Source organism: Ptychodera flava, chromosome 3 (assembly GCF_041260155.1).
Source record: "Ptychodera flava strain L36383 chromosome 3, AS_Pfla_20210202, whole genome shotgun sequence".
NCBI lineage: Eukaryota > Metazoa > Hemichordata > Enteropneusta > Ptychoderidae > Ptychodera > Ptychodera flava.
This window is the reverse complement of record NC_091930.1, coordinates 13,056,718-13,070,077: the sequence shown is the minus strand read 5'-3', so window position 1 is coordinate 13,070,077 and position 13,360 is coordinate 13,056,718. Positions and strand designations below refer to the sequence as shown.

Below are 13,360 nucleotides of genomic sequence, written 5' to 3'. Positions count from 1 at the left end.
CACACACTTGTGTTTACATCTTCATTTCCTTTTATCGACCAACATTTTAGTATTTTGAATGTTTTTAAACGTTTTCACTCCATTGCTCATTTTCTTACTTACTACTCCATCTTTGCCGTAATTTTGTTGTTTTTAGATTCCTGACAAAGATCCCCTCTGTAGAATCGAAACGTCGAAGTTTTAGAAATAAACTATTTCGGAACAGTCTTGTTTTTTATCTACTTCCGTTAGTAAATTTGTCCGGGAGAGAATTTTATCTCTGTGCTTTGAAGGCAGCTTGAGTCATAACCATTTTATGCCTGGTTGTAAATTATCTTGTGCCTTTAAAGTCATAAATTTTATGTAAATATTAACCTTTGGATTGATTGTCACGAAAATATTCACCACCGCCACGGCCCAGAACACTGTACAACTGTATTCATCTGTGTGTAGCAGCACCCAAAACGTCTGTTAGAATTCATTGGTATGATGTTGAGTACACAAAATAATAGTAGAAGGGGAAGTGTTAGCAGTCAGAACGGTGAAAGCAACAACCAATACAGTGATCGTGATTGTCAACGAATTGCTGCCGAAACCGACGCCGCCATTGCGAGTGTTCACGCAATGGGTCCGTCTGCATTTGCTACGGGTCACCTGCCCGACGACAAGGAAAATGAACAAAAGCCAGATACCGACGAGGGAGGTGCAGCTGCCGCCATTTCTTCAAGTGCAAGGACCACTTGGAGAAATCCTAAGAAGGTTGGGAAGAAAGACAAGAAGCCAAAGTAAGTGTATAATTTTCATGTATATACTGAGGTGAATAAACTTTCACCCAGGTTTTAGCTCTTATCGTCAGATACAATATGGCTACCAAAGATTTTTGAATGCAGCTTGCACTCACCATGCATTACATGTCATAGGGGTGTTATCGACGCGTACGTGATCTGCTGGCAGATACATTGGAACTCTTTCACACGCTCTCTCACGATCGAGATCTCTCTCACGATATATTTCTATCTGCTTGCAATTCTCAATTCATATCAAGCACTCATACTCTGTCAACTTTACTGAATATAAGTTAACAGGAGATTATAGCAGAGGAATATAACGATATTAATTAGTATCATCCGTCAACATTAATTAATGATGAGGATATAACAACAACAACAAAATAATAATAATAGTTATTATTGTCGTTTTTGGTTGCCGTTGTTCAGATGATTATCACCTTGAGGGAAGATTTCGTCAAATATTTTCTGACAGAAAAACTGGATAGAAGCATAATTACAAGCAGAGCGGTGTGAAGAGAATGTTCAAAGGGGGCGGCTTGTACATTTCAAAGCACAATGAGCCTCAAATTTGTTTACTCAAAGCAAATTATACAGCTGTCATTCAGAATGTATTAGAAATCAGTTCGTTACTACACCTATTTTGGGGCTATCCAATTAAAATACTGTTTTTCAATGAATGACGATCACGCTATCTCTACATTTCTTACGAGTAATGTTTCGTCATTGTCAGCGGTTTGTGTTACGGAGTATTTACGATGACTTTTAAAGTGTGGCATGCGAAAAAGGGCAAGGTTGGCCTTTATAGGGGTACTTAAAGGTCACACAATGTGATGTGTACAAAGATGCTCAGACTAACTGAGCGATCTGAAAAATACAAATATTTATATTTTGATAATTTGTTTTAATAGTTTATACGGTATACTAACATGTATATTGTATTTATTATACTTATACAAGATGCTTCGCAGAACCCTGCTGAATGAAACAGTTCCCGATTATATTGTTTATGAGCTTTATGCGCTACCAAAATGATTGAGAAGTGGATATGTTTGAGCACACCCCCACCCCACCCAAAGGCACTTCTATTGAAGTTTTCACATCAGATTCTGCAATTTTGACACATGATTTAAGAAAAATGTTCACGTTTTCCTGTTTTTGTCGGCTTGATCTTTGACCCACATTAACACATTGCAAGCGGTTGCCTCGACTACAAAGTTACATATTCACAAAAAAATCATATAGGGAAAAATGTTTTACAGAATTTGATTTGAGACAATGACATGATAAGCTTTTTTTACAGTTATTTTGTTTTTGATATACAGCAAAAGTTGGGGATTTCAAAATGATCTCAATCCCTTCCACGGTGATCTTTAATTATTTAATTGTCCGACAATACAAAACAGGGTGTTAGATGTTCGTTGTCTGCTCGCAAAGTGATTCCTTTTGGAGTACCGAGTGCGGCGACAAAACGTTATGGGACGCCACACTGTTTGATTGACAATATTGTGAGACGAAAGTTGCAATTTGTGAACCACTCACAGACCTTGTTGTTGATGAACTTTCCCCCACGTGGTATAAAATTGAGACAATATTCGGAAAGGACCAATCATGGCACAAGTTTTAGAGAAGATAATCAACCCGAGGGATATGGGAGGGCTTTATTTTTAAAATATCATCCAATGATAGTTTGGATTTATTTTATAGACATCCTGAAGGAAAGTCATTCATTGATGCCAAGTCGCAACTTTGAACAAAGCGAGAGCCCGGGGATGTTTGAGTAAGATCACCCGGCCTCCAGCCTCACACTCTCATATTAGCCGTCGATCGACTTTTTAGCCAGGCTACACGGCGCTGCGAGCACCTCTGACGACTATGGGCCGGGTGGTCTATGCTGACTTCCTTCACCTCCAGTGAGGACAAACATGGCCATGATATAAGCACAGTGTGTGAACTAAATCAGGAAGCAAGTTTGATAGATTGTATTCTCGACTGCGGGTCATCCGGGTGCTTGCGGTTTTTTACGTCTTTTTGCGTCACAGCACCGTGAAGGGGTTCGGATTTTTCAACCACCAAAACAATATTCAAAGTTTCAATATACTTAAATGACATAATTTTTAGTTCTGCTTTCTTCCACACAATTTCTGTGTCATTCGCTCGTCTGTATCGTCTGATCTCTCATTCACCTCGCTCGTATGCGTTTCACCTACTGACGTCACTCCGCGGTCGAGAATATCAAAACTACAAAAAACGATATCGGCCGACCATTCTCAGGACTCATTTCATTGACAACAAAAGTTGTCCATCAAGTGTTATCGGGACCACAGGTACGCATGGGTGAAGCATTGCTTCAAGTTGGATAGTCGATCGAAGTTTGAGGCCGAACCTCGGGACCGGACTGCCTGGTGTAAAGCAGTACCGAGGGTCGGCCTTCGGCCTCACATTTTCGATCGACTATCCAAGCAACCGTGACGCTCTACGCACCACCTAGGTACCTTCACCTGTGATCGATATCAGTTCACTTCACTAGAAACGCGTACATCCTACGGTACAGTAGGCCTACACGGTAATTGAACGCGTAATGTACATGACCAGTCAGCAAGAGTTAGAAAATATTTTTGAAAAATGCAAAGATATAATCGTCATTGGATAATAATACATTTTGTGTCAGAATTTTAGAACTTCAGTAGTCGTATGAAAGCCGACACGCGTACAGCAGAACCGTATGTATCCCCGCCCATCGCGGCCGTAGCTCCGCTGCCCCGCTGAACATCTGACCTCAGCAGGTCACCGGGTCAGTAAACTTGTGATGTTTGGCGCGCAGAATACGAAAAGTTCCCGCTTAACGCGCTTGTCCGTCTGCAAATTTTATACATTTCCGCGCATAAACTCAGTTGAGAGTTCAATGACTCCTATGGTAATACCAGACCAGGGGGGCCCACATCGATACACCCGTAACATGTCGAGTTTTATACTTTTCGTCGTTAGGCGCAGGTAATTCTTCATTCAAACTGCGAAATATTGATAAACATACAAATTTGAAATATACCTTAGAGGTTAAATCAATCAAGATGTGCCAATTCTAAGCCATTTATTTGTTTTCCCTCTGCACCATAAAAGCACAGAACTGCATAAGGGTAAGCGACGGGGGTCACGTATGAATGGCGTTCGAAAATGGTGTCAGGCAGTAAATGGAAGAGCGTCACTAACGCGCTCGACCGACCGAGTAAAACATAGAGAAGAGAGCAATTTCTGCCGAAAATCGAAGAAATTAGCGCATAAAAATATTCTAAATTTAATGACATACAAATAAGGGGTTACCGACTCCAATTTTTTTTTGCAAAAATCGCTTTAATTAACCATTTACCACCGGAACCTCCAACGGGGGTGTCGACGACTGATGGAATAAATAAACTTTCAACTCTCTCGCGAGACTAAAACAGGAGTTTAAAGAATCACATTTTTAGTCAAATTTTGGGATTTTTATCACACAATTTGTATACCACCATATTCCTGAAATTGTAGAGAACCTGGAGCCCCAAATCACGCCGTTCTTCGACCTATAGCGCGAGAACGGGGCAAAATAAGAAACGAGATTACAATCGTGCATCGGGAAAAGATTTTACTATTAGTACATAACTATGGTCATGTCCATCCTGGTATCACAAATTGAAAATTTCGTTTATACAAATTATCAATAGCCAACTTTCTTCAGCTTTTGTCAAGATCTTCAAGCTTTATGTGCCAAATTGTGAAAGCACATTAACTATGCCATTTATATAATAATAGCTGACGAGAAAATGCAAGATCTCTTTCACTACAAGCATATAACTTGATCATCAATATACATAGCACTTTCTTTGACTTTAATCAAGTCCCTTGAATTATCACTAATTATGAAAATTTCATTAAAATTGTGCTTCATGTACCACGGAGTAACCGCAAAACCTATGGCAATCGTGCCTTCTCAGGCACTGCACCGCTCACCTGGAACAATGTGCAACAGTCATCCACTCTTGATACTTTCAAAAAAAAATCAAAACTTTTCTGTTTAGTAGAGCACACTTAACAACTTTGACTTCTAAAGCGCCATTGGACACAACTGCCTATAAGATTTGGCGCTCTACAAATCCATGGATTGATTGAATTACCTATCAGCCGACATAGCAATTTCATCTTCTTTGACATGTAAATGCACGAATCATTTCATTGATACAATATCGTCTCATCGATATAATTGATACATTTCATAAACTTTCGTAAAGATCTTCCAGTCTTATGTCTGTATATGAGTAACTAACTGATATACGAACGCTTAGGGACGTATTTTTTAATATTTATCAAAGTATCTTAAATGTGCTAAGCAAGTTTCGTCATCTTTGATCAAGTTTATTCAGAGGTATATATTTCTAATTAGGGAAATTCATGAAATATGCAAATCAGTCATTAGTTGAAGTAAAAATTCTAAAACGACACTCAATACTGTTATATCATAGTATTTTAAAAGTACATGAAAACAAGTATTGTCAACTTTGATCCAGTAAATTCAGATATATATCCCTTGTTAGGAAGTTTTCATATACTGTATGTAAATAAGTAATTGCCTGATCTTAACATGCTAGACAATTTTCATTATTATTACATCATAGTATTTTCAATATAAATAGAAAAATTCGTCAATTTGGTAAAGTAAATCAAGATATATATCCATGATAATGAAAGTTCACCAACTATGCAAATTAGCAATTAACTTTCATGGCTGATATATCTTAGTGTGATTACATTCGTAGCAAATCTCATCAAATTTTGTTCAGTCATTCTAAATGTATATTCGTTTTTCTAAAATAATTAATTATGCAATTGAGTTAAAATATGCATACCAGCCATTCTCACAAAAATCTAGTTCAGTTTTTGTCAATGCTCTTCTTATTATATCAATTAGCTAACGGTGAATGAATGCGTTCCTGTTCTTTTACTTTCTTGACCTACATAGGAAGCATATGGGAAACAAGGCATTGATAGTGAGCTATAATTGGGGAGGTCCAATCCAGGGAGGTGTGAGCGATTCAGTTCATTTATTAGTCCGTCTACTTCGCAAGTTCGGGATATCCGTTTACTGCACTACTCTGACAGCAACTGAAGAAGAAATAAAAGAGGCTAGAGAATATGGAGTTGAGCTTATAGCGCCCTCACCGATTCCAAAATTCAAGAAGAGGGATGGAACGCCCGACCCTGACTGGCTGTATCATCACAAAGATTACTTTCCGAATTTGAAAGAGTTGACCAATGTCAGATTTGTCTTCGGATTCGGAATGATAACCTCCGAGGCCGCCTTCGAAATTGAAAGAGATGTCTTCAAGAGGGCAGCATTTTACTTGATAAATCTGTATGACAGTGACTTTATTACCCCTGTCATTGCCAATTGTGTTGATGGAGAACTCGAGAATCGCCGAGAGTGCTTATCTAAAGAAGGCCAAGATTCGAGCTGTGTCTTTTCAAGTGAAGGCAGTATTTTCGAAGATTATGAAAAGATATACTGCGAATATCCCAACATAAAACATTCCAGGCTATCACCGATTGTAGATGAGAATTACTTCAAGATTCAATCTCCAAAACCAGTTAAAAATCGTGGAAAATTTCAGATACTGTCTCTGTTTCAAGAACATGAACTAGCTTCTTTGACAAGAGACAGTGCAATCATGAAGGCCGTGAACTCGGTGGCAGACTCCTTTCACAAAAGCAAGAAATCGCCTCTAAAATGGAAAATTCTTGGGGTACCAAAGCTCTGTGAATCCACTCTTCTAGAACGCATGAATCCACATTCAAAATTAAATGTTGTACTAGGCCGAATGCCATCAGCTGAACACTTGTACAAGGAGCTTGGACAATCAAATCTTGTCCTCCTTCATGACTTTTCCGTACATTATGTCAATCTGACACTAGCAGCCATGTGTGCTGCTGTTCCTATCATTATTCCTGACGGATCTCAAAGCCATGAACTGATCGAGGTGCATCTGCCTGAATATGAAGAAAGCCTTGTCGTTGATATGAGTGATACTGATAAGTTGCAGGACCGTATCAGTAAATTCCTGTGCTCATACAACACTACCCTGAAAAGGGCAAATGAAATCAGATCTAAAATAAAGAATAAGGTGAAGCCTGAGCTGGAGAATATTAACGACGATTTTTTCAGAGTGGTAAAGGATGACGCAGCGAATCAACATAAAATCACCTTAAAGAAAGAGAAGCATTCCACTTTGAAAAGACAAGGTATTGCCTTTAACATGGAATTGTCTTTGAATGATTGGAAACAAATATGTGTAGCAATTATATTATGCTGTATATTATCTCACATTTTCATTGATTTCTTATTTTGTTATCATTTCGTTTTACTTCACATGCCTACAGTGATTCTTGCCTTGTGGAAAATGTGATGAATAGATACAATTAATTATGAAATAATGTATCCTCGCTCCCAAGTTTTTCTGGGAGAAACACATCACGAATATATTAATTGATTAATTAATTATATAATTTATCCATTTATTATCTACTTATTCATTTATATTTATTGATTTATCAGTTGTCCAATATGTGATAGAGCCAATAAAGAGAACACAGACGGGGCTTCAAAATATTTCTAGAAAGAGGAAGATTCAGGAACGTAATCCAGGTATGTGTCATCTCCATCATTCTCACTAATGCCATATATTTCCGTGTTCATGCCACAAATCTTAATGCAGGATATTGTGTTCCTGTAGCTTTGGTTTCAGCAGGCAAAGAATCAATGTGTTTAGTTCTTCGAGTGCATTCACAAGTCACCAACTTCTTTTTTCGCATGTGTAGGTGACATGAAGGTGAAGGTCAGGGTGAGTGAAGTGGTTCCAGAGAAAGGAAGGACAGTTGAAGAAGTGGAGAGGGGTTTCTATGAAAGTGACGAGGTCAAGGAGAAAACGGAAGAAATTCGCCACGCACTTAATGGGCAACATGATGAGATTGAAGTTAGGGACGTTGGCCATGAAAGTATCTCCTACACAATGTCTTGTCAGTCATTAGATGCACTTGACTCTCTGCGATCAGAATATGAGAAGGGCAGATTACAAGATATGATGGAAGACACATTGCTATCTAAGAAACTCTTGGATAGAATTGGAGCATTTCACTTGGAAATCGACACAACCATTGACTACGACGAATATTTCTTGTGTAGAACGGAGCTGATCGAAAAATACGGTAAATCGAGTCATCAATCACGGTCATGACCACCGCGACATTATGGATCCCCTCACAAACGCTTTAATTCGCTTTGCTGAACTAGTTCCGACTTTAAATTGCCTAACCCTTCATAGTGAAGTTTGCGGTGTTGCCATGGGTAAAAGGATGAGACCTTCTTATTCTTGCTTATTCGTTGGTTTTGGCGGACAAACAGACTACGCATTAATATACCGGTCACATTTCCGAGCTCTTTAATTGGTATATTGATGACTGTTTTTAGGGCTGCATCTTGTTCTCGCACTGAATTGGACAATGTTATTGAATATGTTTCACATTTGCATAGTACTAATTTATTTCCACTGTTTCAGACATATCTGTTTCATTTCTCGACATATTAGTCTCGATCAATGGCGATTTGATGTCTTTCTCCATAAATTATAAACCTAAAGACTCATGGCTACGTTTTATTTGGTTCATCTCACCCCCACGCTGTAAGGATTCCTTTCCATTTTTGAGGAGTACCCTTTTTTAAATAATTTTTCTAACATCCATCACAAATTCTTTTCCGCACCCCCAAACCATGACATTTCGACGTTACTCCAACATCAACTCGTTCGTTCCAGTTTGCCAAATCGCGACCGCGTAACTTGAATGATTATCATGTTGCAGTCGAGATTGTAGCACCAGCCTGCCCCTACACTTTCACAACTAATTTTGTTCAGGGCCGCTGTGGAAGATTCTATATTGCCGGCGTATTTACTTGCAGCTCGGCCAATATTGTCTGTTGTATTAAATGCAAATGTTGCAGCACGCTATAAAATGGCGAAGCAAAACGTTGTCTGCGTGACAGGTATGTCGGAACATCTCCGCACCATGACCAAAAAAAACGTGCAGATCCGGTGGCCTTATATTTTGGCACACCACCCCACCGCGGCCAGTCTGATATGAAAGTTACAGCAATTATTTCAACAATGACTCTACCCGTCACAATCTAGAACATGCCAAAATTATGGCACTATACCATCAGCTGGAATGAACTTAAATTCAATGCACTTGATCTCTCCCTCACTTTATTGGTTGTTTTTTACACCTCCATTTCAACGTTTCCCCTATGTGTTTAAGTGCTGACGAACGGTTGAACCCGAAACGTTCGTGTTTTTATCCTCTGCATTTTTTACAAGTGTTTATATATCCCGCTGGTCGGTCACTATTTTATTGTGCCGTGATATATCTGTCACTCCTGGTTCTGATAATGTAAAATATTTACCATTGCGATTCGTTGTAACATACATGATTATAATTTAAATCGGCATTATGTTGCTAGTACATTATACTAACTTACTAAATAGCATGAGGGTTGTTTGCAGCTACTTAACCGTTTTGAGTGAAACTTGTGGACACTATGGAATAAAGAACAAGATACAGAAAAGTGCTGAATATCATGCACTTACTGAAAGTAATGGTAACTTCTCAAAAATGAAACTGACTGTGAAACATTGTTCAATGCGTCTATGCGTGTATGTACTTCTAATCATTATTCTCTGTCAACAAGAATACTATCAACTTTATGAACTTCGGTTCAGGTGTCTTCAACAGTCTTTTTTCTGTCCACGCATAAATGATGTAACATTTAAGTAGTTCCTATTTTACTTTATTAATGCATTCATATGCTTGTGTATCATTCCTATCATATAATTGTAGGGTTACCTATGCCGCAAACAGATACTGCCCGCATTCCACTTCCAGAAGAGGCAGGCACGACTGAAAGTACGTTCAAAAGAGTGAACAGAGCTAGGGAACTCCTGAAAGAATTTGAAAGCCAGGGTGATCAGGTGACTGAGACTCAGATAAATATGCTTGATCAGCTTTTGAGAGAAAAGCATGAAAAGAGACGGATAGAGCACCGACAATTCTTACAAGAATCTGACTATTGGATGTTTGAACGGCAAGGGAAAGCGGAACTTTGTGGAGGTATGATAAATTATATATATTGTTACGCGACAAAAAACGAACAAAAGGTGAACTCAGCAGTTTCCGTAGAAAACGAAAGTTAATACGAAAAATAAACCTAATTGCTAAGTCAGAGATAGAATACAAACTGTAAAAGTGTACAGGATACTTATCTCAGCTGGGACGGCAAAGCTTCAGTCTCGGAGTTTTAACAGTCAGTCGGATGAATGAACAGTCCTTTGGCATGCGGGCTTGAAGTTGCACAAAGTCCACAGCATAAATCCAGCGTGGCCGTGAAGGTCTTGAAAAGTCTTGAAATTAATACTGCTGGAGTTTCCAAAGACTAAAAGTAAAACGCAAGAGACACGATCCAAAATGTCTGACTGGAAGCTGTGCCGACCCCTATTTATACTCATGTGGTTATATAATCGCATGTAAGTACAATCTAGAACTTTTATTGATATGCAAATTACTGCTCTAAAATTATCTCTCTTACACAACTAATTACATTTCCAGAAAATTCCAAACATGACTAATTGAATTCAAGGTTGTGAGGCCGTGAAAGGCAGTGACCTTGAGAATGTTCTAGACTAATTACTCTCACGTCATGCATGAGTGTGGGGGAAAATGACCCACATAACAATATATATATATATATATATATATATATATATATATATATATATATATATATATATATATATCACATGAACTGGCCCGAATTCCCACCTGTGTGACGTAGAACAGGACGGATAAGAAATCCGAATTACCCCTGTTGTACGTCATCAACCGGAACTTTTTAATGCATAGTACATACCATTCGTCTCACCGCGGCCGGCTCCGAGGGCCGGCTGAGCTTGCGAAGTATTTACCTGACCAGCTTAGCGTGATTTCCGTAAACAATATTAAGAAAAAATAAAGTGATACTTGTTTGTGATAAGCTGTATTCAGAAAGGGCCTGAAAGTTTGACATGCTTGGTTAAATATCAAGGTGTTGAACTGTACTAAAAATACTATATCCTATAAACCTGACGGGCTGCAGACGGTAACTGCTGACGACTAACGATGGGGCCGGAAAATAGCGGGAACATTAGGACAAATTTTTTGTCGTCTGCGCCTTTCTCAGTATTTTGCCAGTCGGTAAGGTGCGTCTAACGTTCGCTGCTACGAAAACTCAGCAGAAAACACGGTAAAATGACCCAAGAACGTCCAGAAGATCTGGACGAAGAAATTCGCGAGCTATTCCGTCTAGCGGAGGAATTGGGAGCTACTGGAACAGACTTTTTTGGTATGGAGGAAAATACGCGGCCTGTTTCCTCTAACGTTCAGCCATCGCGATCGCGCTACGTCGAGTTCTCGGAGACCGACAAGCAAGAGCTGATCACTGAACAGAGGAAGAAAAATACGGTGCAGTCCATAAATTGTGCCGTAAACCAGTTCAAGAAGTGGATGCGTACTATGCGACCTTCAGAAACAAGACCGTTATCCAAAATTCCACCAGATGTCCTTGACTGCTATCTCGGCAGCTTTTACGCTGGCGTCCGTCAAAAAGATGGTTCTGAGTACGAACCAGGCTCGCTTACGACCTACCAGCGTGGGATAGATCGCTTCCTCGGTGAGAATGGTTACAAATTCTCGATCAGCCGCGATAAAGAATTTAGCAATTCGCAGTCAACTTTGAGAGCAAAACGTGCCCAATTGAAGACCCAGGGCAAAGGCAATAAACCAAATGCAGCCGAAGAAATAACAGAACGCGAGGAGGAGCTCCTTTTTGAAAATGGTGTGATCGGCACGCACAACCCCGAAGCGTTACATTTTCTCGTTTGGCTAAACAACCAGAAACATTTCGGGTTCAGAGGCTGTCAAGAGAGCAGACAGATGCTGTGGGGAGACATCGCCTTGAAGCATACCTCTGACAACGCCGAATTCTTAGAATTCAACGAGAGGGAAAATAAGACAAGATCTCTAGGGAAAGTGAACGAACAACCTAGGGCCTATCCACCGAAGGCTTTCGCTATTCCTGACGACCCCTCTCGCTGTCCCGTGTACGCGTATAAACAGCATGCGCTCCGTCGACCGCCGAGTCACCAAGCGAACGACGCGCCCTTCTATCTGGCGATAAATTACAAACCAGAAACATCTATTTGGTTCAAACGTCAACCGATGGGAGCGAACAAGCTAGATACCATCTTGAGTACGATCTGTAAAAAAAGCCGGTATCGATGGTAAAAAAACCAACCACAGCGTGAGACGAACAACCATCAGACGTCTGCATGACAGCGGAGTTCCCCCAACAAAACTCATGCAGCTCTCCGGTCACCGAAACGTGCAAAGCGTGAACCATTACGCGGTGAATTGGCTCGACGATCAGAAGCGGATGTTGGAGATTCTCTCGCGATCATCACGTTTAAAACCAACCTGCACTGCGTCAGAAATAACACCAACTGACAGACCGGAAGACGCCATCAACCCAGAACCGCGACCGGTTATTTCTGGGGCAACGTTAACATCGAACGTCAGCAGCAACGTCGTCTCCTCCGCGACTGCGTTTCGACATCCTGCGGCAACAGCGGCAGTCGGTGGAATATTTGGTACTGCAACTTATAATAATTGCACGATCAAAGTTGCAGTAAATATCGGAGGAGCAACATCACCTCAGTCTCCGAAACGCAAACGTCGTCGTATAGCAGTGATATACGACAGCAGTGAGGACAGCCAAAGTCAGTAAGCCGGTCGGCCATCTATGATCTAACCCAAACCATAGACGGCCCTTTTGAGGGTCACCAAATTTTCCAAAAAGAGAACTACCGTTTAATACTTTGTCATGATGTTCAATAATCAAAATTACCTTTTAAAAATGTAAAGTTTTTATTGTTCTAACAACAATTTCTAGCGATAAGGTGCCGAATAAAAAAAAATATTCACGCGATAATCGTACAGACCAAAACAAACAGAGACTGTCGAAGCTGTCATCAAATTGCAAATCGACCGGCCCACCCCGGCAGTAAAGTGATTGACAGACGTTTCCTTTGCTCTGTATCAACATTTGAGGCCACGTGACTTACACCGGCTCCCTGATTGGTAGCCTTCAAACCTGACTCACATTTATGAATGAAAGTAATCTGCATATCACCAGGAGTAACCGACCATTCACAGCTATATGCGCAAACTGGAAAGAAAGTAATCCGGCCCACAAAAATTCAAATCGATGGAATATCTCTGCTATCCTACGAAATAATTTTGTAACATTTTAACTAACGTAGAGTTCGGAGACTGTTCATGTGATAAATATATAATCCCATGAAATTTTTCTTTGTTTGACGTCATCGTACACTCATGTTTTATATATATATATTTAAATAAGAGTGTTTAGTTCTTTCTGAAGATTGCAGGATGTATGAAACTTACGAACACCCACGTAAAGATGC

General features: G+C 39.9%; 1 protein-coding gene across 1 annotated transcript in view; it reads left to right on the top strand.

Annotated features, from left to right (window-relative positions):
* Positions 1-378: 378 nt before the first annotated feature.
* LOC139129582 (uncharacterized) overlaps positions 379-13,360 on the top strand; it is a 37,275-nt gene continuing 24,293 nt past the window's right edge. The window contains exons 1-5 of the mRNA XM_070695225.1: positions 379-764; positions 5,761-7,037; positions 7,351-7,440; positions 7,614-8,000; positions 9,684-9,953. Of these exons, the coding sequence (XP_070551326.1) occupies positions 466-764; positions 5,761-7,037; positions 7,351-7,440; positions 7,614-8,000; positions 9,684-9,953 (2,323 nt within the window). The 5' untranslated portion in view covers positions 379-465. The remainder of the gene's footprint in view (positions 765-5,760; positions 7,038-7,350; positions 7,441-7,613; positions 8,001-9,683; positions 9,954-13,360) is intronic.